The sequence below is a fragment of the Dunckerocampus dactyliophorus genome, chromosome 9 (genome assembly GCF_027744805.1).
Source record: "Dunckerocampus dactyliophorus isolate RoL2022-P2 chromosome 9, RoL_Ddac_1.1, whole genome shotgun sequence".
Lineage (NCBI taxonomy): Eukaryota > Metazoa > Chordata > Actinopteri > Syngnathiformes > Syngnathidae > Dunckerocampus > Dunckerocampus dactyliophorus.
Window position 1 is genome coordinate 20473361 of NC_072827.1, and position 24422 is coordinate 20497782.

The 24422-nt window shown below is 44.0% G+C and overlaps 2 protein-coding genes across 9 annotated transcripts in view; one reads left to right on the forward strand and one right to left on the reverse strand.

Annotated features, from left to right (window-relative positions):
- Positions 1-2114: 2114 nt before the first annotated feature.
- On the forward strand, positions 2115-5043 carry rpl8 (ribosomal protein L8). 2 transcript variants are annotated; one of them, XM_054786316.1, is made up of 6 exons: positions 2115-2209; positions 2682-2825; positions 2903-3044; positions 4367-4585; positions 4659-4774; positions 4846-5043. In XM_054786316.1, the coding sequence occupies exons 2-6, from the start codon at positions 2688-2690 to the stop codon at positions 5002-5004; spliced, it is 774 nt and encodes a 257-aa protein (XP_054642291.1). In that variant the 5' UTR covers positions 2115-2209; positions 2682-2687; the 3' UTR covers positions 5005-5043. The 2 variants fall into 2 exon arrangements, with proteins under 2 accessions (XP_054642291.1, XP_054642293.1); XM_054786318.1 differs by having other exon boundaries at positions 2197-2347.
- Positions 5044-7190: 2147 nt separating this feature from the next.
- Positions 7191-24422, reverse strand: part of usp9 (ubiquitin specific peptidase 9) — a 45204-nt gene continuing 27972 nt past the window's right edge. For 6 of the 7 annotated variants that reach the window (XM_054786312.1, XM_054786309.1, XM_054786308.1 and 3 more), the window contains 30 exons: positions 22560-22655; positions 22240-22451; positions 21914-22154; positions 21686-21835; positions 21484-21604; positions 21254-21384; positions 20139-20417; positions 19916-20041; positions 19646-19783; positions 19416-19582; positions 19193-19301; positions 18960-19106; positions 18746-18892; positions 18459-18666; positions 18152-18372; positions 17622-17809; positions 17369-17542; positions 16700-16841; positions 15867-16623; positions 15079-15202; positions 14772-14997; positions 14540-14669; positions 14229-14414; positions 13078-13298; positions 12904-12992; positions 12665-12821; positions 11695-11907; positions 10448-10477; positions 9458-9556; positions 7191-9029 (listed from right to left, as the gene is read on the reverse strand). In XM_054786312.1, coding sequence (XP_054642287.1) covers positions 8790-9029; positions 9458-9556; positions 10448-10477; positions 11695-11907; positions 12665-12821; positions 12904-12992; positions 13078-13298; positions 14229-14414; positions 14540-14669; positions 14772-14997; positions 15079-15202; positions 15867-16623; positions 16700-16841; positions 17369-17542; positions 17622-17809; positions 18152-18372; positions 18459-18666; positions 18746-18892; positions 18960-19106; positions 19193-19301; positions 19416-19582; positions 19646-19783; positions 19916-20041; positions 20139-20417; positions 21254-21384; positions 21484-21604; positions 21686-21835; positions 21914-22154; positions 22240-22451; positions 22560-22655 — 5469 coding nt within the window. In that variant the 3' untranslated portion in view covers positions 7191-8789. The remainder of the gene's footprint in view (positions 9030-9457; positions 9557-10447; positions 10478-11694; positions 11908-12664; positions 12822-12903; positions 12993-13077; positions 13299-14228; positions 14415-14539; positions 14670-14771; positions 14998-15078; positions 15203-15866; positions 16624-16699; positions 16842-17368; positions 17543-17621; positions 17810-18151; positions 18373-18458; positions 18667-18745; positions 18893-18959; positions 19107-19192; positions 19302-19415; positions 19583-19645; positions 19784-19915; positions 20042-20138; positions 20418-21253; positions 21385-21483; positions 21605-21685; positions 21836-21913; positions 22155-22239; positions 22452-22559; positions 22656-24422) is intronic. The other variant, XM_054786313.1, reaches the window with a different exon arrangement.

The following is a 24422-nucleotide window of genomic DNA, read 5'->3' on the forward strand; positions in this document are numbered from 1 at the left end:
CAACCAAGAGGGTGGTGCATTGTGTTGAGTTTGAGTGTTTGGGGGCCAAGTGGAACGCTTGGTGGGGGCTGTCTTTGCCGTTGTTGCCGGAGCAGTGGTGAGGGCCAACGCTGCCAGGGCGAACCCCAGCCTCCACAGATCGATCATCGTTGCAGTGCTCAGGGGTAGAGGTTACTAGCACGTATCCCCTGAGAAACCACTGTGTTGTCTGCTTAGCAGTGCGAGGTCCTGCGTCTTACCTTTGTTTTACCGTGATGACGCGGTCGTGGTGTCGTCGGGGTCGGGGTCTCCTTGTGGCTACTTCAGTGAGGGTTCGTTGCTTGCAATGGGACAGATGAATCCACCCTGTCCATCGCTCGACTTTCACTGCAGTTGGCGTCGTGACGAGCACTTCCCACCGTTCGCTGGACCACGTCTTCCGCTTGATGACTTTGATGAACACAAGGTCTCTGATGCGTATGGAGACAAAGGGTCGCCTGGCAGTTTATTGGCATCACATTCACCCCGTGCTTCCAAAGTTTTCTTCATGAAGTATGCCAAATCATAAACTGAGTCTGGGGTGTCTTTAGTTTTCAAAGTCAAGTCGGGTAGGTTGTACTGTTGTCCATACAGTATTTCGAACGGGGTCAATGATTGTCCTTCGGCTGGCATTATGTGCATGTTCATTTTAACAATGTCGATACATTCAGGCCAGGGGCGGCCTGTTTCCTTCGTTGTTTTACATAGTTTGTTATTAATAGTGCTACTCATCCTCTCAACCAATCCTGCTGATTGCGGGTGATACACACAATGTCTTTTCAGGTCTATTTTGAAATGCTGTGCCAATCTATTTATCACTTCGTTCACAAAATGTGTTCCATTGTCACTCCTGATTACTTGTGGAATTCCAAATGTCAGGATTATACCTTGACCATGACTCAATTCTGCTGCCCATTTGAACATAGAATGCGGTAACCACGGTTTGTTATCAGGTCCTATGTAGATGCCATTCACAAGGATGGCTCCGTTAGAGGACCGTCTAGTTTTTAGAATGTCCTGTAGATTTTCCTGTGTGCTTTTGTCATCGTCTTGTGCTGTGCAGATAGTGGCATGACCTTGAGCAGCTTCAGCTAGCCGGTTACCCATCGTTGACTTTTAGCTATGCTTCGGGGACTGACAGACAAGGGCCCTCAGTCATGAGGGATGCCCGCTGCAACATCTGCAGCAATGACACGCTGCGAGAGGCCTTGCTTATGCAGCTCGACAATCTGACCACATTCAAAAAGAGAAAGCATCTTAGCTTTAGCCATCAGGAGGGCATGACAGTGTGGATGCCTGACAGAAAATGAACATTTTGAGCAGATTGTGGCATTTATAGCCTGTGGTCTTAAACTTTTGATCAGCTGATAAACAACCTATTTCAGTTGAATTGTTGTTTTCAATAAATTACTTTTTCCAAAATGCTTTTTGCAACACTTCCCCTTCTTGTTTTTGCATATTGTAGCTCTACTTAAAACCTCATTAAGATCCAAACGTGCAAAATACAAATTCTAGCAATTTTTCAACTCGTTTTAAGATTTTGATGAGTGTATCGACAAACAACCATTCACACTCACATTTATACCGACGAACAATTTAGAGTCGGCAATTAACCTAGTTGGACGCTGTGTTTCAATTAAATGGAAATACATCATTTTAAAAGCTAACAAAACAATACTTTCATTCCAACACAATACAATAGTACAACATAATAATTAATACATCACTTATTCTCGATGTAATTTCATTTAGGTATTAAGTGTAAATAAAGTAGTGGTAATGTATATCAAATCAAATCAAAGTTTATTTGTATAGCACCTTACAACATCCCAATAGTGCCCAACGTGCTTCACAAGAGTAAAAAACAGGTTATAGCAAATAAGAACAGGGTATGGAACCCTTCAGCCATTTTTGTAGTTACTCACTTGTACTGCCAATAATCTATAGTCCCATGCCATTTCATAGTATGAATATAATATATTGCATAAGAGTCTATTTGATTATTACGGAGCCCCGGTAGATTATCCATATTTCGCTCCTAAAACGCATCTGACTACTTAACCACGACAAACCCCCCTTTTATCGCTCCAGCGAACGAAACTACATTTCTCATCATTCCGTTCGCCAATTCCTCCGGAAGAAAACCTTTGCTCGTGCCGACTGACTTCCTCTTTCCGTCAACTGAGTTTAGGTAGGATCAGTTCCTTTTGACTACGGTCCTCTAATCTATTTAAAATCACGACTTTTATAAGTCATCTACTCCTTGCACAGTACAAAGAAGGCGTCGGACACCTTAGCGAAGAAGACTAGTCATTATTTGTCACCACATGTATGGAATTCGAATGTTTTCAGAGTTACGTGTGTGGCCTATAGATGTCATGGCGTAGTTGTGGTATGAGAGAGCTAAGTGGTTAGACTTTGCAGTGTAATTGTACAATGACGACTGTAAATGTTTGACTACCCCTAATGTAACCAAGTCATGTAATGTGACATAGTTTGCTTACATATGAGTTGAGAGAACCAGCCATTAAAACAGGAGTTGAGAGAACCAGCCATTAAAACCGAGAGAGCTAACTAGCATTAGCTGACCGCTTGAATCCAAACGGTAGCACTCTTCGGCACATGTTCACTGGTTTATGACGTCTGTTTTACCTGTGTTACAGTTCACGATGGGACGTGTCATCAGGGGACAGAGAAAAGGTGCGGGCTCCGTTTTCAAAGCCCACGTTAAGCACAGGAAGGGGGCCGCTAAACTCCGCCACATTGACTTTGCTGAACGCCATGGCTATATCAAGGGAATTGTTAAGGTACAGTCGTGGCATGACCTGACAAGCACATTAGTTGTGAGTTCCAGCTTTGATTAAATTGCTGAACCCCCTTCCAGGATATCATCCACGATCCCGGCCGTGGTGCCCCTCTTGCCAAGGTTGCTTTCCGTGACCCTTATCGCTTCAAGAAGAGGACGGAGCTCTTCATCGCTGCCGAGGGCATCCACACAGGACAGTTCATCTACTGTGGCAGGAAGGGTAAGATGCTACTGGAACTATATTTAAACATCAAAGGGTGCCAAAACAGTTTTTACCAGAGAGATTTAGTTTTTCCTTTTTTCGTAGTTCTGGATATTAAGTTTAGCCTTTTTTCGTTGTTCCGGAGGATGAGCCCACCTGATCTTTATGCAGCTGCCATATTGTATGGTGGGTTGTATTGTGTGTGTCCAAACTTTTGGCTTGTACTGTATGTCGGTTGTCAACACTGTCGTGCTGCGCAACCTTATCCAGGTCATTGTCTAGTCTCTTTCCGGTGATGACATCACTACTACTGTATTACACAAAATATACATTTTTGTTATGCTTCTAGACAATAGCTTTAATCTACTTGAGAGACAAGATGTGGCTAAAATGCAATTAAAATAGTGTCACCTAAAATACGATTGTTTTAGTTATGTTGCACTAACAGTCTTATTGTTTTTGCACCATTGCTGGTTGTGTTTTGGTTAAAATATGTTAAAACATCCACCTATTTTTGAGGCCGCTTGCCTTGCCCTCAGCCACGGGTAAGCTGGAGCCTATCCCAGTTAAAGGCTGCAAAATATAAACTGAATGAAATCCTGAATGTGACATTTTTATTTTATTTTATTTAACCTTATTGAAACATTGTTATGGTGAGCCATGCATCACAAATTGTATCGTAAGGTACCCTGAGATTCCCAGTCCGAGTTGTCGTATATGCACAGCTAAAGAGAAGTGATTTCAGCTGGATTTGAACATTGCCAAAGTTGAGGTCAAAGACTTCCAGATTTTATAAGTATACATGGTGCGCTATGGAAAAAAAGTGGACAGTACTTTGAACACAGAACTTATGTTCATCTTTGCCACTGGAAGCACAAAACCAGTTAAATGCTCAGAATGTGGCAGTCATAAAAAGTGGCAATGTGAAATAAAGTACAAAGTTTTTGAGCAAACATCCCACTCAAGTCTAAACTGAGATCACAAAATATGAACAATCCACCCCAATTCTGACTCTGTAGGTCAGTGGTTCTCAATCCTTAAATATATTGCTCAACAGAATAGTGTTGTAATAGCGGGAAGGAACAAACTGCTGAGCCAGCATTAACAGCACTGGTGAGTTCATTGTAAACAAGATGATGACAAATGTAACACACATGTTTTTCACATCAGCTGAGTAGCAACATTTTAAAGCACATGCAGGGGTACTTGTATATAAAGCTGCTGGATGTTGGCCACTCAAAAAATCTGCAAAGACGTTTTGACAAATGCATTTGAATTGTCTGCAGCTGACCTAATATGCAGTGTTGGGAAGGGCTTAACTAGCACGTGTCGTCCTATAGCCCAACTGAACATCGGCAATGTCCTGCCTGTCGGCACCATGCCTGAGGGCACAATCATCTGCTGCCTGGAGGAGAAACCAGGCGACCGAGGCAAGCTGGCCCGCGCTTCTGGAAATTATGCCACAGTCATCTCCCACAACCTGGAGACCAAGAAGTCCAGAGTGAAGCTGCCGTCTGGCTCCAAGAAAGTCATCTCGTCGGCCAACAGGGCTGTCATCGGTGAGGTTACTTGTTGATATGTGTAACACCATGGAGCTGTTTAAACACCTAATATTTATCTCTGCTCTTCAAGGTGTGGTTGCTGGTGGCGGTCGTATCGACAAGCCCATCCTGAAGGCAGGTCGCGCCTACCACAAGTACAAGGCCAAGAGGAACTGCTGGCCTCGTGTCCGTGGTGTGGCCATGAACGTAAGTGTCCAAACACTGTAGTGACTTGATAGAATGGTGCTTCAAACTGACCTTTGCACTCCTCCACACAGCCTGTGGAACATCCCTTTGGTGGCGGCAACCATCAGCACATTGGCAAGCCCTCCACCATCAGGAGGGACGCACCCGCTGGTCGCAAGGTCGGTCTTATCGCTGCCCGTCGTACCGGAAGACTGCGCGGAACCAAGACCGTCCAGGAGAAGGAGAACTAAGTGTGACTTTCTTAAAAATAAAACAAAATTCTACCAAAACAGTCATTTCTTGTTCATTTGTGTTTTAAGACAAGTTCCTGACTTTTATGCCTGGATTTACACTGCAGGGCTTAGTAGCTATCCCAATTTAGTGCATATACTGTATGATTATTTACATGCAAGTAAGTGACCCTTATCTGATAGCACTAATGTACTGTACTAAATTTAACCACCATATTGGCTTGCTGTGAGGCTTGTAATTGAAGCTTGTAGTGTGAATCCAGCCCAATAGTCAACTCTTGAACAGACTGCCAGCACCTTGACATGCTCCAAAACCGCCGATCTGTCTTTTTTTGGCATGTAACGTGTGATGGACAAAGACTGTGTGGTTGTTTTATGAGCATAAAACAATGTCCAGCCTTATGATGGTGATGACAGGGATCGCCAGGTGATTTTGAATAGTTCACTACGGTGAAATATATCCTTCAACTCATAGTAATTTTTAAAAATATAACTTGAATTTAGGTCTTTATATAATACAAATGACCATGCTGAGTGGTGACCTGCTTGGGAAATAAAGTTGTGTACAATGTCAGTGTAGCCAGTCCATCGATCTCTCACTAGGGTCGTGGGTATGCTGGAGCCTATCCCAGCTGATGTTGGGCCAGAGGCGGGGTACACCCTGGACTGGTCACCAGCAAATCGCAGGGCACATATAGACTACAATCATTCACACTCACACCTATGAATAATTTAGAGTTGCCAATTAACCTAATAGCAAACTCCACACAAATGCCCATACACAGATGCCCAAGGGGAGATTTGACCTCAGATCTTCCGATCTCCTGTGGCCAACATGCTAACCACTATGCCGCTGTACGGCCCGTGTTGCCACTCTAAAACAAATACAGCCGTGTTAAAAAGTGTTTGCCCGTTAATGATTTCTTAATATTTTTGCATATATGTTTCAGATCATCAAACAAATTTAGTCAATGACAACACAAGTGAACACAAAATGCGTTAAATTAAACGTTTTGTTAAGGGAGAAACAAATCCAAACCTACATGGCCCTGTGTGAATGTGATTGCCCCATAAACCTAATAACTGGTTGGGCCACCCTTAGCAGCAACAACTGCAATCAGGCATTTGCGATAACTTGCAATGAGTCTTCCCAGACTTCCCGGTCCTCGGCCACCTCTTCCAGTTCCACCGGGAGGACACCAAGGTGTTCCCAGGCCAGCTGTGAGACATAATACCTCCAGCGTGCCCTAGGTCTGCCCCGGGGCTTTCTATTGGCTGGGCATGCTTTGGGTACCTCATCAGGGAGGCGTCGGACTACAGATGCCTGAGCCACCTCAACTGGCTCCTCTCGATGTGAAGGAGCAGCGGCTCTACTCTGAGCCCCTCCCGGGTGACTGAGCTCCTCACCCAGCCACCCTACAGACGAAACTCATTTCATCCGCTTGTATCCACGACTTCGTTCTTTCGGTCACGACCTAAAGCTCATGACCATAGGTGAGGGTGGGAGCATAGATCGACCGGTAAATTGAGAGCTTTGCCTTCTGGCTCAGCTCTCTTCACCATGACGGTTCGGTACAGCCAACTGTCCGCGTTCGTGTCCTCTGTGTTTCCTCTATGGAAGGTATGTCAGTGGGATTGAGAAGGGCCTTAAAAGTGTTCCTTCCACCATCCGACTATATCCTCAGTCGAGGTCAGCAGGCCCCCGACCCCACTGTGAAGTGTGGATTCTGGGACGTCTTTTCACAAAAGGTCCCTGTGAGTTTCTGGGGAAAAGCTAGTTATACAAAGCATCCAATCATTAATTTCATTGCCATTTTACATATTTGTAATTCTCACGGTAATACGGGACAAGGTGCGCCCCTTCTCAGAGATGGGTTTGCAACCCTAACCACAGATATACCCATACATTAACACTAAAAATGTTCATCAAGAAAAGCCAACGTTAAAATTGAGCAGCACATACAAAAAAAAGTATGTTCAGCAGCAATTATATTTGTCAGTCATAAAAAAAAACTTTGATCTCTCCCTGTGAAAAGTATGGTTGCACTTAGCGACCAAACTTGAGACAAGTCTGGCCTATCCAACAGCAGTTTGCACCAAGTGAAAAAATAAAATCAGCAAACTCATCACATCTAATACTGTAACACCATTCACAAACCTTTAGAGCGGCCAATGACTGACACAGACAGTATTCCATGTTCTTTATTTGCTAAGGGCGCAATGCTTTGTCTTTTGTTATATTTCTGTGCACAAAAAAAAAAAACCTCACAAAGTGAAAGTCCACATCGCGACTGTAGCTCCAGAATTCAACGTCACACACCATGGCCAAAACAAAAGTCGGCAAAGAAAACCTGGGGCGCAGATTAGAACTGTACAGTCAATATCTTCTTTAAAAATAACAAGGACAAAAACGTTCCTTTATTAAAACAAATTCTATTTTGAGAAATACAACAAAAATAAATTCTATAAAATAAGAGCAAAAATATTTAAATACGGTGGGCAATATTTTCATTTGCAGGAGTATTTGGTACGTTTTAGACAAAATGAAAGAAAAAAACACGCATTCAAGTTACCAATTAAATACAGTATTTACTGAAGAGTTTTACCTTTTAGTCCGACAGAATTACAAGTTGGTTTATGTTGCAACTTTTGACTAACCAGCTTTTTTTTTTTTTTTTTCCCCGATGCCCGCCTGTCCTGTCCCTGTTCCTGGCTGGAACATCCCTATGGTTAGCAGCTGCATAGCGACACAGGAAGCGGTCGGGGTGGTCTTTAAAAAAAAAAAAGAAAAAGAGAAAAAGAAAACAGGGCTTGACTGAAGACGGAAGCAGAAAAAAAACGAGTGTTACAGGTTTGGATCTCGTTTTCACCTATTAGCTCTAACACCGTCTAATCCCGCTGGAACACCGGACCGCCAAAATGTGACGTTTGGAGGATATTATTATAATGTGCAATTGGAAAAAGGTACTTAAGTCATACATTGGTTGAAAAAACAAAATATTGCCATCATTGGAGAGAAGTAGAAAAGAAAGCCAAAGGGAGCTTCAGGTTGTTTAGGATCACTTTTCCTTCAGGGCTACACACTATTGTGGTGACAAAGCCATGCTAAAATGTTACAGCATATTGACTGGAGCTCGAGGAGAAAAAAAAAAAAAAAAAAAAAAAAAAGCCAATGATTCTCAAAACGTTTTCACGTCAAACACCGTAAAACCTGACCCATTTCTGCATGTCACGCTAAAAGCAACAACGCAGCTGGTGAATCGTTGAGGAGCTTAAAGAATAATTATAACGATGCGTCCTTCGACTTCTACAGTTGAATGACCGTTATAACGTCCCATGACGGAACAAATGTGAACTGTGGGTGAGGACACACGAAGAGGATCTGATGTGATGTGATCTGATTGGGCAGGGGGGGTTCTTAGTATAGTATCCATTTTTTTTGTGTAGTTCATATTAAATCTGCAACCTCTCCCAACAGCAAACCACACACAGTTATGCTACTGGGCAATCCCAACAGTCAGAAACATTAACATTATGTACACCTTTTTTTTTTTATCATCATCATCATCGCCAGCTCTGGGTTAATTTTCTTTATTTAGAACTCTTAAATCTACTCTCTCCCCAGGCCCCAATCCCATGTAGCGTAAGGGGGGAAAGAGCGCCCCCTCCTGCCGGTCAGGCTCTGGAGAGAGGAGAGAGAACCAAAGAACGAGAAGAGAACATGAGAGTAAAGAGGCACAGCAGAGGAGGTGGTGGTACGGGCCTGGCATGGTGGGCAGGCGATGTTACTCCTTAGGCGGGGCAGGAGCCGGGGTTGAGGCGGGGGCAGGGGCGACCTCCTCTGTGCTTTCCGAGTTCTCTTGTGCTCGCGGGCCCGAGCCAGGGGCGGGGCCTGAGGTGGGGGCGGGGCCAGGAGTTGGGGTCTGTGCGGCGGGGCTGGGTGCGGAGGCGGGGCCAGGGCGCTGGGGGTTGTTCATGTGCTGCGCAGCAGGGCCGGTGTATGGCTGCCCATGCGGGTGGTTGTTCTGTGGAGGCGGGTGAGACAAATGGATAAAACATTAACATCGATGTTTGCATGGCTGCGCGACATTCATAATACTTTGAGATTAATTTTAGATTTTGATTGTCAATACACAAAAAGACATTTAAAAAGTTGAACAGCATATAGTTGTTTTTATTTCAATAATTGAAAAATGTCAATACCCAAAATATATACAATCTACACCCCAAGTAAATTAACAACACTTGTGTATTCTCCCCCCCCCCCCCCACCCAAAAAGAAAAAACTAACATATGGACTATAATACACAATACAAAATCTTTGCCACAATTTTGCCCTTGTTTTCATACTTTCACATAAGCGATGATATTTTAAACATAACGCTACAATATAATATTCTTACATTTTGACTATAGATGTTATGTCATTATAGCAGTACATTGTGATAATTACCTGCTGAAACTGTGTGGTTCCAGGAGAATGTGGGTAGAGAGAGGTGTCCTCAGGCGGTGAAGAGTCTTGATCGTCTGGGGCTTCCTGTTCATCAGGCTCCTGCAAACAGGACAAAAAGACAACATACACATCTACTGACTGCATGTACCGGTGTTATACTATTTACTGTTTTGTCATAAGCATCACTAAAACTACACAAGAAATGACAGTAGATCCCCGCTTTTCGCAGGGGTTACTTTCCACGACCACCAGTTAATGGTCAAAAATCACTAATAACATACACCCATTAACATATTTATTTTTGACACAGGACCTGTTCCTCTCCTCTCCCCCCGCTCTCTTGACAACATTCATGTTCCCAGATTTCTAATCAACATTTGCATTGAAAGGGATGGTTGTAACTATTAGATTCACCCCCAGAATCCCCCCCTTCTTTCTTCAACTGCCATTGTTCACTCATGACACAATCCAGGTCGAAGCCTCAAATATGCCTCACAGACTTTAACGTGTTTGAAGTTTAAAATGTATAGGCATAATAATTGACCTTCCTGGAAGTTTTGAGGCTGGACTGACTGTTGAAGCTAATGCTTCAGCAGGCTAACAAAGTTTTGCATCTCAGCGCACACAATTATGGTGTGTTCAATGACCGCCCAACAAAGTCAAATCTCAACGCTTGACCATAAAAAATCATCAGTGAAGCATAAAGACAAACAAACATTGTGGGCTTTCCTACAGCTGTACATGCTATTTGTCTCATCATGTATTTATACATTATTATCGACTTATGGTGAATGAGATCTGTTTTCGGAGGAAATTTTCGAGGGAAAACTTTTTTTTTAAACCCCAAAAAATTTAAAAAATGCAAATTTGCGGGGCAGTGAATGCTGAGTTGGGGCTGTGCGGGGATCCACTGTACACACTAAATCATTGTTTCTAGCTTTGGCCAAGGATGACTTTCGTTTATGTGGGGGTGGTGCCTGGGATACTGACCTTCCCTGGGCTTCCCTCAGTACACTTGAGCTGTGTGTGAAATATTACAGGAGAAGTGTGTCATTCCACTGGATTGAACAAATGCAACTAACTTTTACATAACATGTACACACAATGCTCAATGTCATGTTATGTTATGTTATTGAGCATCGGAGCTTCTGGAGCTCAACTGGAAGAAAATCAAAACACTGTATTTCCCAGCATGCAGCTTTAAGTGGCTCTGATAATTCATTTCACATGTTAGCATCCTTGCGACATAAAAAATGCAAATATATACAAGTGTTCAATCTATGGTGGCGTCCTGACTGGAAAACAGAATCTGACAAAAACGCCTGGTATGTCAACAATGCAGTGCAGTAATCTAACCATTTACAGGGCGCAGTGTGTTACAGAGAACTGTATACCATAAATGCTCTAATGTTCTAGGGAGAACGGGCCATTAATTAGAAGCAGGCAATAATCAGAGAGGCTATTTCCCAAACAACTACATTAGGAGGCAACGCCAATGTTTTTTGACCAGACGCTTATTAGAGACCCTAGCGGTTATTTACCTTTGTCAACTACACACATGGCAACTATAGGAGACACTGAAGTTAACTCAATAGAGACATTAATTAGAGCATTGACTGGATGTTGCGTTATTTTTACACATCTTTAAGGTATGTGAACAATATGGGTCACGGTTTGATTAAATAATAGTGGTAGTAGTAGTAATAATAATAATAATAATAATAATAATAATAATAATAATAATGTGGATGGATGAATAAAGCTTCTTAATTAGCACAAAAAACCTCAACAAACATGTTTACCTGAAAAGACAAGGGCTGAGACATTGAGTGGTGTCCCTATGCACAAGTCAGGGGTGTCTTTTTCCATCAAGGGCCACGTACATAAAAAAAAATTGAAGGTTGTGACAACCACTTTTATATCCTTCACCTTTGTTGTGGGTCAGTATACGTTCAGCAATTACATTTATACACAAAACAGCCTACATTGTCAGTTTTGTATTATCAGCGACAAGACAATAGTTTTTACTGGCACATCTTGTACACACTTCAACTTTTTGGTGGCCCTACACCTGCTTCTACTGTTAAGTTATGTTGCAGGCCAATAGATAGTGAGCTTAAGGTTACAAATAGCCTCAGGCCGGACTTTGGACACCCCTGGTTTATGTACATGTAGTCATATAAAGTACGCATATGCAAATCGTTTATCACTGGCAATGTGTGTTACGAGATGATTACCTCCTCGGGACAAAGCTCGCAGGCCTTGGCGAGGGTCATACGTGCGCTGTGTGAGCGCTCCAGGAAGTAGCCGTTTGACGTCTCATTGCTCTGCACTGGAGGCGACCAATTGTTGTAGGTGTATTGTGGGTTCCCAGAGTACGGCCTCCTCTCCAGCTCGTCACCTAGCCACTCCACTGCCCACGTCCACTTTCGCTTGAGGTCGCCGTTGCTCTGCACGGGTACACAGCGCAAACAAGCTTGATTAAATTACATATGGCTACTACACTTCATAGACAAGAGAATGTAGGTGCCAAGACACTATTTGAAAAAGGTCCCCTATTACGCAAACCATGTTATGGTCCATTTCTCATACGACAGCTTTGCAAAAAACAAAAAGAAACTGGCTTTGCTAGACATCTTAAAAATGCCGCCTGGAGCTTTGTCAATTTTCAGTCAGTCAGCTGCAGATGTGGGAGTTGTTTGATCATTTTGTTTTTCCTTCAGCCAACAGGCTAACTTTGCATGATGCTGCTGTTAAAATGTGAGTGTAATATTAGCACTGTAGTTCACAAAGCTACGCTCATGTTGCGAACATTTGTGTCCTCCAGTCCTGCTCCTTAATGTTAAGTTGTATGTGACATGACATCTATTACGCCCGAAAAGTGCAGAGTTACATTGTATATGTCAAAAGTGGATAAAGTGATAATGCTTCCTGGACACGTACAGGCGCAGATAGTTGGAGACAGGTATGGACACCACAGCTCATTAGTATTAAAGCTACAGACACAAAACTGTGCATTCCTAGGGCTTAGTCAAAGCACTTTCAAACTGTCTAAATTCCAGCATCAAGGCTAAAACCATTTCCAATACACTATTGTGGGACCTATGAGACACATTTAAAATTGAACCACCTAATTAAAAAAGGTCCCATATTAGTTTTGAGAGACTAGCACGGTAATTCATTCATGAATTGTGTTAGCATGCATACCTGCAGGATCTGGTAAGCAACTGAGCAGTTGCTGAAGAGGGCCACCATGCACTTGATGCATTGGTAGGCTCGTTTCTGGTAGTGGCTCTTGGAGCGCTGGATGGTATCAAAAAGACCATCCCTGTCATCAGGAATCCCTTTGAGCACATTGTGGATCCTGAACCAACAGACACACATATGACAATATAGAATGACACAGGACATCATGGATGGCCTTGTAGAAGTCAATCAAGTCTGACCTGTGTGTCTGCCAGGAGTCCTCAATGAGAAGGATCTGAAGCAGCAAGTCCAAATGAGGCCTCAGCTCATAATTGTAAGAGTATGCCACCTTTGCAGACAAATAAACCTTTTAATATGCAGCCATGCAAGGTGTCTGCACAATTAAGGAGGTCCTGGTGGTGTTTTAGATTTACCTGCCAGAGTAGCTCACTGAGCACAGTGGAAGAGAACTGGGGGTTTTCCCAACAGCTGAAGCGGAGTAGCTTAACAGTCTCTTCTGAGTTGCTGCAATCCTCAATGATTTTCTTCACGTAGCTGGTCCTCACGAAGAGGATCTCCGCCACCAACTGCTGCACCAGCATTACCGGGGCCGTCAGGTTGGTGTCCCCATAGGGGTTAGTCAGAGGAGGGTTACCTGTGTGAAAGGGAAAGAAAATACTTATTCCCCGGTCGACGAGGTGCCTCAGTAGGTGGACGCAGGGCCGCTAGCAAACAGAATGCAGAAGAGTGTAGCATTGTACAAATTAAATGAATAGATTGCAATATATTGTCATATATTTTTTAATTTTCCTTTTTTATAAGTAAAGGTAAAATCTCGCCTCGTACCCAATCTCGTGTATCGTCTTGTCTCACAAACTAAGCGTTTTGTGACACCCCTAGTTAATACCATATTGACCCCAGAATAACATGGTATATAATTTCCCCCAGAAAACTAATCTGAAAGCCAGGTTGTCTAATTTATATATGCAAACAAACAGACAGTGCTTTTCTTACTGTCACTCACACACAGACCAGAAAGCAGCTCAAAAAAATTGTTATGCTAATTTTAAGACATTGGTAATTAACAAAGAGTCAAACAACTGAAGAGCAGCTAAGAAATTATGAACAGGATGAATACATTATTTAAAATATTTGACTGATAATATATAACTGAAGAGCAGCTAAGAAATTAATAAAATAGGATGAATGAAATATCCAAAATATTTTTGAAAAAAAGGAGTATTATATTGTAGTCAATATGGTAGTTTTATTGACATTCTTTCAGGCTACAGTACTGCAGCGAATAGCGGAGTCAGGCAACATCTTGAGCAAATTAACCATCTCCACAAAGTGACAAAACCTGGTGCAATCAAATGATATGCTTACCACAAACCTAAACCTAAGCAGTCAAAATGTTGCTACACCACCATTGTTTTTGCATCAAACCTTATTGGCTATTTTACACTGAATCGAGGTCGAGTTTGGTGTACTCCGATTTGGTCCATACCAAATGAACCACGCCGAGTGGGAGCAAAAAAAGTACATATTCATTAAAAACAGAATAGCACCAAACTGCGATACTCACCATTGATAGAGGACTGCATACGTGAGGACACGTCACAACAGCGGACCAGCTGAGAGACAACCGTGTAGAGTTTGCCCAGTTCAGCGTACTGGTACTTGATGGGGGGGCCGGGACCCTCGTCTAGAGCGACCAACATGAATGTGGCAGGCACATTCAGCTTCAGCAGCTGGGTCTTCTCTGCCAGGCCTGTGCAGAAGGGGAAAAATTATGTTTTATAAAAAGAAGTGTATGAAAAAGAGATTATTCCAGTAAATCCAGCTGGTCAGAGCAGGTGTACATGACAGGTGGGGTGGTTGCGGCATGCTCCTTACCCAGATTGGCGTACATGACAAAGAGGTTGAAGTACTGCTGCAGGTGACGGCCATGTTCAGAAACCTCTCGTCTGAGCAGATTGAGTACGGCTCTTAAAAGGTGGTCACTGAGACTGAGGGTATCACAGCCCTGATGAATGTAGGAATACTATCAAGTTGTGTGACTCAAGAACAAAATTAGAACAACAGCTGCTTCAAAATCTTCAAAGTCGTATTAGGAGGGACGGCTCACCTGAGTGGAGGTTCCTGGTGACGCTGTGGGGGAGGGGCAAGGGCCATCTTGCAGCGAGAAGTGGGCGATGAAGACAATGAGCTTGGCAAAGGCGCCGCGGACCTCGGCGCTCGGGCACTCAAGCAGGTACTCAGAGAACCGGTTCGGGTAAGCAAATAAGACATTGTGTGCAAACCAGTAGCGTACATTCTTACTGTGTCTCAGCAGGATGCAGAGAGCATCATACCTTCAGAGGGGGAAGGAGAAGATACGTTTCGGAGGAGGACAAAAGTGGGAGAGAAAGATAAGGCAGGCAAACTGAGCTTACCAGTCACTGGCCGGACCCCTAACTACTTTCTTGGTGTGGAAGCCTGTGCTAAAAAGGAAGCGAGCAGCCAGCTGAGCACTTATCATAGCAATCTCCTCTGCCTCTGGCAGAAGGTGGTCTTGTCCTGATAAGAGAGCACAACTTAGAAAAACACTATCGGCATGGCATAAACACAGATGCAGAAAATACATTAAACTAGTCAGTCATTTCTGTGTGTGTTCAATGTGACATATGTTTTGGTCACACAATCTGTCACAGAGACAGATACCCATTTACACCTATGGACTGGTCACCAAATCAGTCACACAAAGACAGATACTCATTTACACCTAATGTCACTGATTGAGCACACACTGGCTGCATACATGTCAGCCGTGTATAACTTCTATTACTACAATTTGAGGTGGGGTGTGTCTTTATTCAAGTGGATGACATGGCATCTATAGTAGTGGAGTACGCTATTGTACTTGTTCTTTGAAATCTTGTGCTAAATAAATCTCAACTCAATCCAGAACGCATTAACACCACAACTCAAGATCATTATGAACAGACGCCTGCCCTCACACCTTAAATTTCCTGCGCCACAAGACTGGCACTCCCATTTCAAACACGTGATTCTGAAAATCTTCTCATTTTCAGGTGGATTTGTTTTAACCAAATTGTGTGATAGATAAGCAGTGTGTACGTGCAGTCTTCAGTAAACAATATCTGACAAGTATTGTAAAATGGGCGCACCCAATATCAAAGTGTCTAATGAAATGACATCATTCGAAAACCAGTGTACATACCTGGAGGAGGGTTTAAATAGACACTGTTACAGGTCAGAAGTTTCTTAATGAACTGGAAGTATTCCAGGCTGTATTGCATTCGGTTGTGCATAAATTGGACGTTCTGCTTGCGGACACTGCACTCAATAACACCAGGCATCTTGACCTGATGTGGCTTGGTGGCGGAAATGGTCAACTCTGAGATGTACTTGACAAGCTCGCTGTCCTTGTCCAAGGAGTCCATGCGCTCGTAGAAAAGAATGTAGGCGTTCCACCAGCGCTTCTGCCGGCGGTACGACATCCTTTTCATCATGTGATCAAACACTTCGCCCATGTATTCGCCGCCAAAGCACTGATTCTTCATCTCCTCCTCGTCGTCCATCTTGCACTCAGTCACGTCGCCATCGTCAAACTTGTACCAGCGGTTCTTCTCGCCGTCGCCTCCATTCCTTTGGATGATGTATGAGTAGTAATGCCCACCACTGGCTTGGCCCGAGTGGACCAGCACCCCCACCAGGCGGTACTTTGAGCTGCCTGAAGGTGTGGGCTCAGAGGGCTCGTTCTGCTGGATCACCTGGTTCTCTGGGTTTACGTCGTCGCCCTCGATCTTGGCCACGCCGGCAACAGTGTACGGCTCCATGTCCAACTCCCTGGGGAACTCGAAGTAGTCGTTGAACTTGATGGCACACTCCCGCTCCCAGTCATAGTCGAAGCGCTTCAACTGGATGGCCAGGACAGGCGGTAGCTTCTTTATCAGCAGACGCTTGACTGTGTCCACCTTAAACAGAAAGACAAAAAGCAATTATTCTTCTGAAACACTAATTTCAATTTAAAAACTTAACACATTCACTCACCTTCTTATTACATTTCTCACAGTGGTAAGCATTGGCCCCCTCCAGCAGATCTCCTTTGACATATTGCTCCATGGAGTCCAAAAGGTTCTGGTGGTTTCTGATATCTACATTAAGTGTTGTGAATGACTCCTCACACTCGTATCTAAAAACATAAAAGAAAGGGGGAGGTGTCATTACTTAACAACACTAAAACAAGAACCGTAAGTTTGCCCTTTGCTTTGATTTGTTAGTTTATTTCAAATGTGCATATAAAATTCCATAGAAATACTGCAGTTTCACATAGTTTCACAATTCAACATTTCCAAATAGGAGTAGGAAGAACATTTCCTGCGTTCATTATACACTATTCACACAAAGCTAGTGACATCAGGCCCCTGAGTAATGTCCCAGGAGGAAACACCACCTCCACAGGTGAACCACCCTCCCCCTCAGCACCCTCTACATCACCCGCTGCCCCCAACCAGGAACCGGACAGCAAAACCCTCAAAAGGTGTTTGATCCATGAATACATCAACAGATTTGAGGGTTAAAACACACACGTCTCATCATGAGACCTGGATGACACCCAACTTTGAACACAATTGAAACAAAAAAAATGCAGTGCTTTGACTGTCAAACTGAAGAATGAGATACCATTTTTATCAAAATTGAGATCACCAATATGCTCACCTGTGTGGGCATCCCTGACATATTTTTTGGTCAGCAAAGGAGCCTCCCAGCACCTTGCTGAGCATAGCAGGGTGACCCAACGCTTTCAGCGCCTCATCCAGACTGTCTACCAAAGAATTGAAAAACTCCAGAGCGTCATGCTGCTCCCGCAGATTCACTGGTTCGCCCCATAATCTGTGGGAACGTCACAAATGGACAGTTAAAAAAACAACAATGATTCTCAGCTCTAAAAAGACTGCGAAATATGAAATACCTGAACTGTTTCCAGAATCCTCTTGGAACATAGTACTGAAGTCTGGATGCAGCCAAATGGCCAAAGATGACCTGCAGGTGACGCAATACCCCGATGTTGTACTCTTTCCTGTCTTCTGCTTTACTGGAGGGCTTATCGTCAAACTGATGATGGTAGCTGAACACTTCGTCACGGGGATCCACGTTAGTCTGTGAGGAAGAAATATAAAGATGAGTCTACATCAACAAATATTTGAACCAACAATCCCTTAAAAAAATATCTATGCGCGACTTCTGGCAACACAGCCCACACCCGTGGTTTCAACACATCGAAGCCCAGTTCCGTCTGAGAAGAATACACACAGAACTTGACCAAGTATTGCCATGTAATCGCCGCGCTGGACCTCCACTTTTTCCTCATACCGCAAGACAAGTATGATGGACAATCTTAATGGTTTTGAAAGTGATTTTTTTTTTTCATACCCTGGTATAGCTTGAAACCGGTAACTGTCCCATGCCTACTTCCAATACACTATCATTGCTGGTCAGTACCTCATTCTCCTGCTTCTCATCCCCTGACATGTCATCATCCACGTCGGTGCCCGTGCCTTCGATGGCCAGAATGCCGTTGCGAATGGGAGGGATCATGTACAACTGCTGAATGACAGAGTTCATATAACATGTGGCCCCCGCGTTCTTCAGACCCACAAAGCCCTTATTGGGCCGCGGGCCCACAGGAGGCAGGTACTCCCACTCAGTCAGTGTTTCACAGCCTGGAAGGACAGACAAAACCAGCAGATATATATGCCTCCTCGCCTTGCAAAAGTAGTTGTAGGCAACTATTAAGAGACCTCCATACCTAAGTAGTACATGTCTGTGAGCGTGTCTACAATCTGCTTGAGGTTGCGGAAACAGCCAACGGCCAGGGCCACCAGGAGTTCGAAGCCGGCATTGATGGAAGCAGAGGAACTGCACACGGGGATGGCCTGCTCTGTGGGAAAATCTCCGCTCTTCATGTACTGCAGGTAAACATTTGATGCTGGGAAGATAAAGTCATCAATCAGCTCCTAATAGAAGAAAAAGACAAATAGCAATGTTGGCTACAATGCTTTGAAAAGGAAACTAGACTGAAAATTTCAGGTCGACCTTTATGAGGTTAGCACCGCCCTTCTCACACCCGATATAATATTTCTTCTCAGGGGTCTGGAAGGCTAGAAGCTCTTTGGTAACCCCAAGGTGGCCTTCCAAGATGGTCTCCTCCACACCAGTCTCCCCTGTCCTCTTGACTTCATCCTAGAGAATGTGTCAATGTACTGTTCACATTCCAAATGGCGACCCAACAGACAAAAGATGAGCTTACCCTTATCCGTTTCAACCAGTCTATCTCATTGTTGAGCAGCACCTCCGCATTTGGCAGGTTGATGTTGCTATTATAGGCGTAGTTCAGAAGGTGCCGGAGCAATGTGAAGTAGTCCCCGGCATGTTTAGCTCGCTCCTTAGCTGTAGTCTGTACACAAATGAAGTGTGCCGATAAAGCTAGGTTCCTGCCAGCAGTTACGGACCACTACGTGCTACATTGATGCCGCTACTTACTCCCAGCACAGTGAAGAGAAGGGTGATGAAGAAAAGGAGGGGTCTTTGCCCCATGCAGCACCTGGTTGCCATCAGGAAAAACTGCTCCTGAGCCATCTGACGCACAGATCTGTCAAAGGTCAACGGCAACATTATGTTCCATCAATGGCTATAAAAAGCCTCAAATGACAAGCTTTTCTCTTGCTTTTCAGCTATTTTATGGGACTGATGAAAAAGCACTTACTTGCTGTGGCAGTGCAGCAGCAAGTCTATGATGAAAGTCTGCCAAGCTCGCTCCTTGCTGAGGGTGTCCAGGGCCGTGGGCATCAAGGCGAAACACAACGTCATCACTTCCAGGGCCTCGCAACACACCTGCTCGTCCTCGCCGTCCGGTTCCTTGGCTGCATTCGTCTATTGAGAGGAAAAATATGTAACATTTGCCATTCTCATGTTCTCAGTATTTTAGCAACATACCTTCTCATAAATCTTGCTGATTTCTTCATTAGAACTGAAGACAAGCTGCACTGTACCGCAGCCTGATGCCCAAACGATTTTCTGTACCGCTCGGATCACGCAGATGTCTGGGATAGACTTTGAGGCCTGGAAAAAATTCTGACAGGGGTGAGGGGAGGTACCACAAAAATCATTACAATGGAAGCAGCACCAACCGCAAAAACAAATTTTATAAATTCATACGGGGGGGATCATAAAACTACTTGCATTCCTTCTAGTCTTTCCAATTACCTCATCAGAAATCTGCTGTGCCAGGCGGATGGCTACATTGCGCAGCATACATTCTGATGCAGGGTTAGGGATGTTTTGCAGGGCACTCTGCAGTACCAGAGCCTGATCGTGAGTGGCTTGATTAATCTGTATGGAGAAAGACGATAACAGCTCAGGAAACTTTGTCTATCAAATGTTTGGACATCATTTATCAGTCTGTGTGTTTGTGTATGTGTCCCCTAACCGGGGAAACTGGGATGTTTCCCTCTGCATTAGGCTGGCAGGCCTCCGCCACGGCCTTCACATGTCCAAAGCCTACGGCGGTGAGGAGGAGTTTGGCGATTTTTAGCGCATTGAGGTAAGCCCCGCGTCGAGTTTCCATGTCGGCTGACTGCAAGAAGTTGTTCCGGGTGAGCATACTCAACACCAACGGCAAGCCGCCGCTCTTCAGAAAGTTGTACTGGAAGTCGCTGGCATCCTCGCCCAGAGTGGCGCTGGCCGGCATCAGCAAAGCATACACAACCTGGGATAGGGGCAAAGGTGGTTTAAACCTTTAAATCATAACTTAATGAGTGTACAAAATACAAACAATCTTTTATAATGCACAGGAACAGTGGTAGGCGAGCGTTAGATCGATCGCCCTCAACATGAAAGCCGCATCACATGCACCTCTCCACACATTCTCCATGATGAGGGTGTGTGTAGAAAACGCAAAATGACTGCTCTGAAGGACAAGAGATGCCTCAATACCAGAACGGGCCCACAAATTAGCAGCATCACTGTATATGCCGCAGGGTTCAAAGCATGGGACAAAAGTAGTGGCTTATACACTGGTAATTGACTTTTCTTTTGATTTGTGTTTATTACGTGCATGAATATATAGTGACGTGAGCAAGCATGCCGTTTTTTGACTCGGATTCTATTTTAAAAACGTGCCGCCTCAACTGTCCTTCCGGGACCTCATGAAGAATGGTAGAAAGAAGTTTCTTTAAAGCAGAACAAGTCAATAAGAACTCCAATAATACACTTCTGATTTCTTAAAAAAAAACAAAACACATGGCCCTGAACGTAAGATGTTCATGTGTGTAAAAATCATCCCAAGGAATCACAATTTCAGGTCTGAGCAAGAAAATTGAGATTCCCTTTTTTCAATATTGTGTAGCACGGTGTTAATGTTTACTAATGGTATTGGTCTGTCATGTTTGGAACCCTGGCTGTCAAAGCACTAGAAATAGTTCCTCATAGTACCTGCTTATGCCAGGGGAAAGGCGTCAAAACCAAACAGAGCCTTGGCGAGTGCCGTGTGGGTACAGTGCAGTGGAAAAAGATACAGAATATGCTGATTGGACATGGTCGCACCTCAATGAGATAGAGCACTTGTGAGGGTGAGGGGCCAAAAAAGCGCGAGTCCAGTGAAGGGCTAAGGCTGTTCTCCCCGAGCTTGGCATGGTCCAAACACACGACTCGCAGGTTTTCTACAGTTGTGTTATCTATAGTGGGGGGAAAAAAAACACAAGCAGTGTAGAAGTTAAGGTTGTGTTGTATGAAAATGAGCAGGCTAATTGATGACGAATGAGAGCACCAGAGACCTGGAGGCATGAGTTTCATGAGAACTCTGGCTCCATCTCGAAGCAGGGGCATGTTGAGCTGGCAGCCCAGGTCAGCCACCTGCCACAGGAAGGAGATGTAGCGCAGGTGCAGCGACATGATCTGTAAAACAGGAAAAATTGCTCTTTAAACGTAATTTCTCGGGCACATTTTAACTTCTGACGTGATTCCTCAGCAACTCACCACTCCAGGAAGACAGCTCTCTACTTCGGGGTTGGGTCCGTCACTGTAGTGGTTGCCGTGGTTACCAGGAGAGCCAGCGGAGGAATCAGACGAGCTGTCTGGGCTGGAGGGCATGTTGGCACTCACCTGAGTTAGCTTGGCAGTGATCAGCTGAACAAACAAATAACCAAATTAATAGGTTTATAAAACAGAACTGGCATCAGACTGCATAAAAGGTGACATCGTTACAGTTTTATCCTTCAAATTGAGCTGTCCTATCAGCTTCCTGTCGTCAGCTGGATCAACAACCTCCCCACTGATAAAGAGCTCTATCTTGGTGTGCGCGGCGTTAGCTTTGATCCGGTTCAGGATACCGCGCCGCACCGAGCCAATTGTGTCATTGGTGTGCGACCAAATATCCAGGTCGTCTACTTGGCGCCCCTGGTTGGGGAAGCGCACGATCAATGTGATATGCTTTCCCCGGAAGGCCCTGAGGAGACAAATGGCAACATTCAGGTCCAACAATTGGTCCATCAACAGATTCAAAATTAATGAGAGGTTGGTGTTCATTCCACCTGGACATGGGCAGGATAGTCCTCTCCTCGTGGTAGTCGCTGTCACACTCATTGATGTACTCCTTGAGCACAGTGAGCACTCGCACCATGCGGATGGCTTCTTGGCGGGCACAGTTGATGCTGTCTTTGTCTCCATCCAACACACACAGGGTGTCGTAGGAGGCCTTCAGACGGTCAAAACACGACTGGATAAAGTCTTCATGAATTTCCACCTACAAGGGAATATAATACGTTAATGTCATTGTGGGGGGGATCCTTTTGGTGACTTAGGTTTGTGTGCAACAGCAGACTGCTGCTCTGGGACAGGACACTTAGTGTACCTGGTTGACTTGTAATTTTGGGCCAAGATTGGTGTAGATCTCTTTCAGTAGGTCGATAGCTCTGCTGGCGATGTCATCACTTCCTTGGATTACCACCTGAAGACGAAAAGACACCAAAATTCTTCACATGTATTCTACACATTAAATAGTATGCTGGGGGGCAGACTATTATTCTGTCTATATAATGTCAGTTCAATGTGTAAAGCCATACTGTCATGTTTTTTCCTCACCAATTGGCTAACGGTCATGCTAGTCAAGATGTTGGGCATCGAGTCTCGAGCATCGATGGGAACCAGGACTAATATTCTGATTCGCCCGGGATCGTTCACATTTTTTTAATTTTGATTCCTTGTTTCAATGCTCTGTCTGCCAACAGGGAGAAAAAGCCGCGAACACCAACGAAGAAAAAGTGGTCGGCTCAGTGTTACATTTGGAATACAATGATATTATGCAAAGGAGGGTGCACAATCAACACGATTAAACACTTCCAGATTCATGGTGTAGAAATAACAGAGTGCCCTCGTCTTGGATGCGCTACATCGGACTTCCTCTAAGCATTAATAAATCACAGAAGTTCAACAATAAATGGCGTCTGTGTCTGTAAACGTGGGTTTCAGGTTGCCCACTGATGTAAATCAAGCACAGGAACTACAGCTGCAGGATCAATGTTTGTTAATGTTTATTCAGTTTAGTCACAACTCTTTAGCAAAGGTGAAGAGACCTTCTCTACCCACACAACACACTTTCTACAAAATAAGAGCACTTTGCATTACAGCCTGCTTACTTGTGCTAACAAAATAAGGTCATAAGTATATCAAGGCAGCAAAGTATACCGTAATAGTGCTAGTATGGTGGCACAAGGCTCATATCTCATCAAGTTTTTCACAAGTTGTTTGATATTCTTTTCTGATATAGTATTAGTGCATGTTAAGTGCCTGCAGCATCACACACTAACACAAACAGCATATGTGGAAATGTTCTTTCACTTTTGTAAAAGTATACTCCTGTGAACATAGATCTGTGATAAATTCATAGTAAAGTTGATAAAAAAAAAAGTCCATATTAAAAAAACTATGGGAAAGTTCAGACATTTCATCCAATAAGAACTCTGGTTAGCACCCTCATTTGAACCACGCAAACTTTTATGCCCCTGCCTCTTAAAAGCATTGGAATCTAATAGTTAGGAATTGGAATCGGAACCACAATCGTTCCAATTCAAACGTTGGCCAACTCTATAAAGATCCTTTATTACACAAGTCTGCGGTTTTTAAAAGGAAAAACTGCACTTTTGCCCATCATCCACAATCCTTATGTGAAACATGAACACCTATTTCTTTACCGTTTCTGTGCGTTCTTAAGAGAGGAAACGAATTAGCATGAGGGAGCAAACAATGTAGGTCATCGGGCCCACCTATTCTGAATATAAAGCCCTCAAAAAAATAATAAAAAAAACCTTATCTTTTGAGCCTGACTATATGGAGGCTGAACTACACGTTATCAGGTAAGACGCCCCCTTACCCCACTTAGCACTAGTGCTAAATGTTTCATGGATAATAGTATAATGAAAACAGTCACTTACAATGTCCGCTCTCATTGGAATGCCTACTCATGGGATGGCTGTATCTTTGAGCACAAGACTTGTGCATTAAACAGTATAGGTCAACATTTTGGACACACACACACACACACACACACACCACACACACCACACACACACACAACGGCCCCAACCCCATTAATGAGGCAAGAAATTCCACTCAGTAACACTGACAAGACACACCTGTGTAGTGAAAGCCATTTCAGGTGACTACCTCATGAAGCTCATTGAGCGAACACCAAGAGTTTGCAGCGCTATCAAAGCTA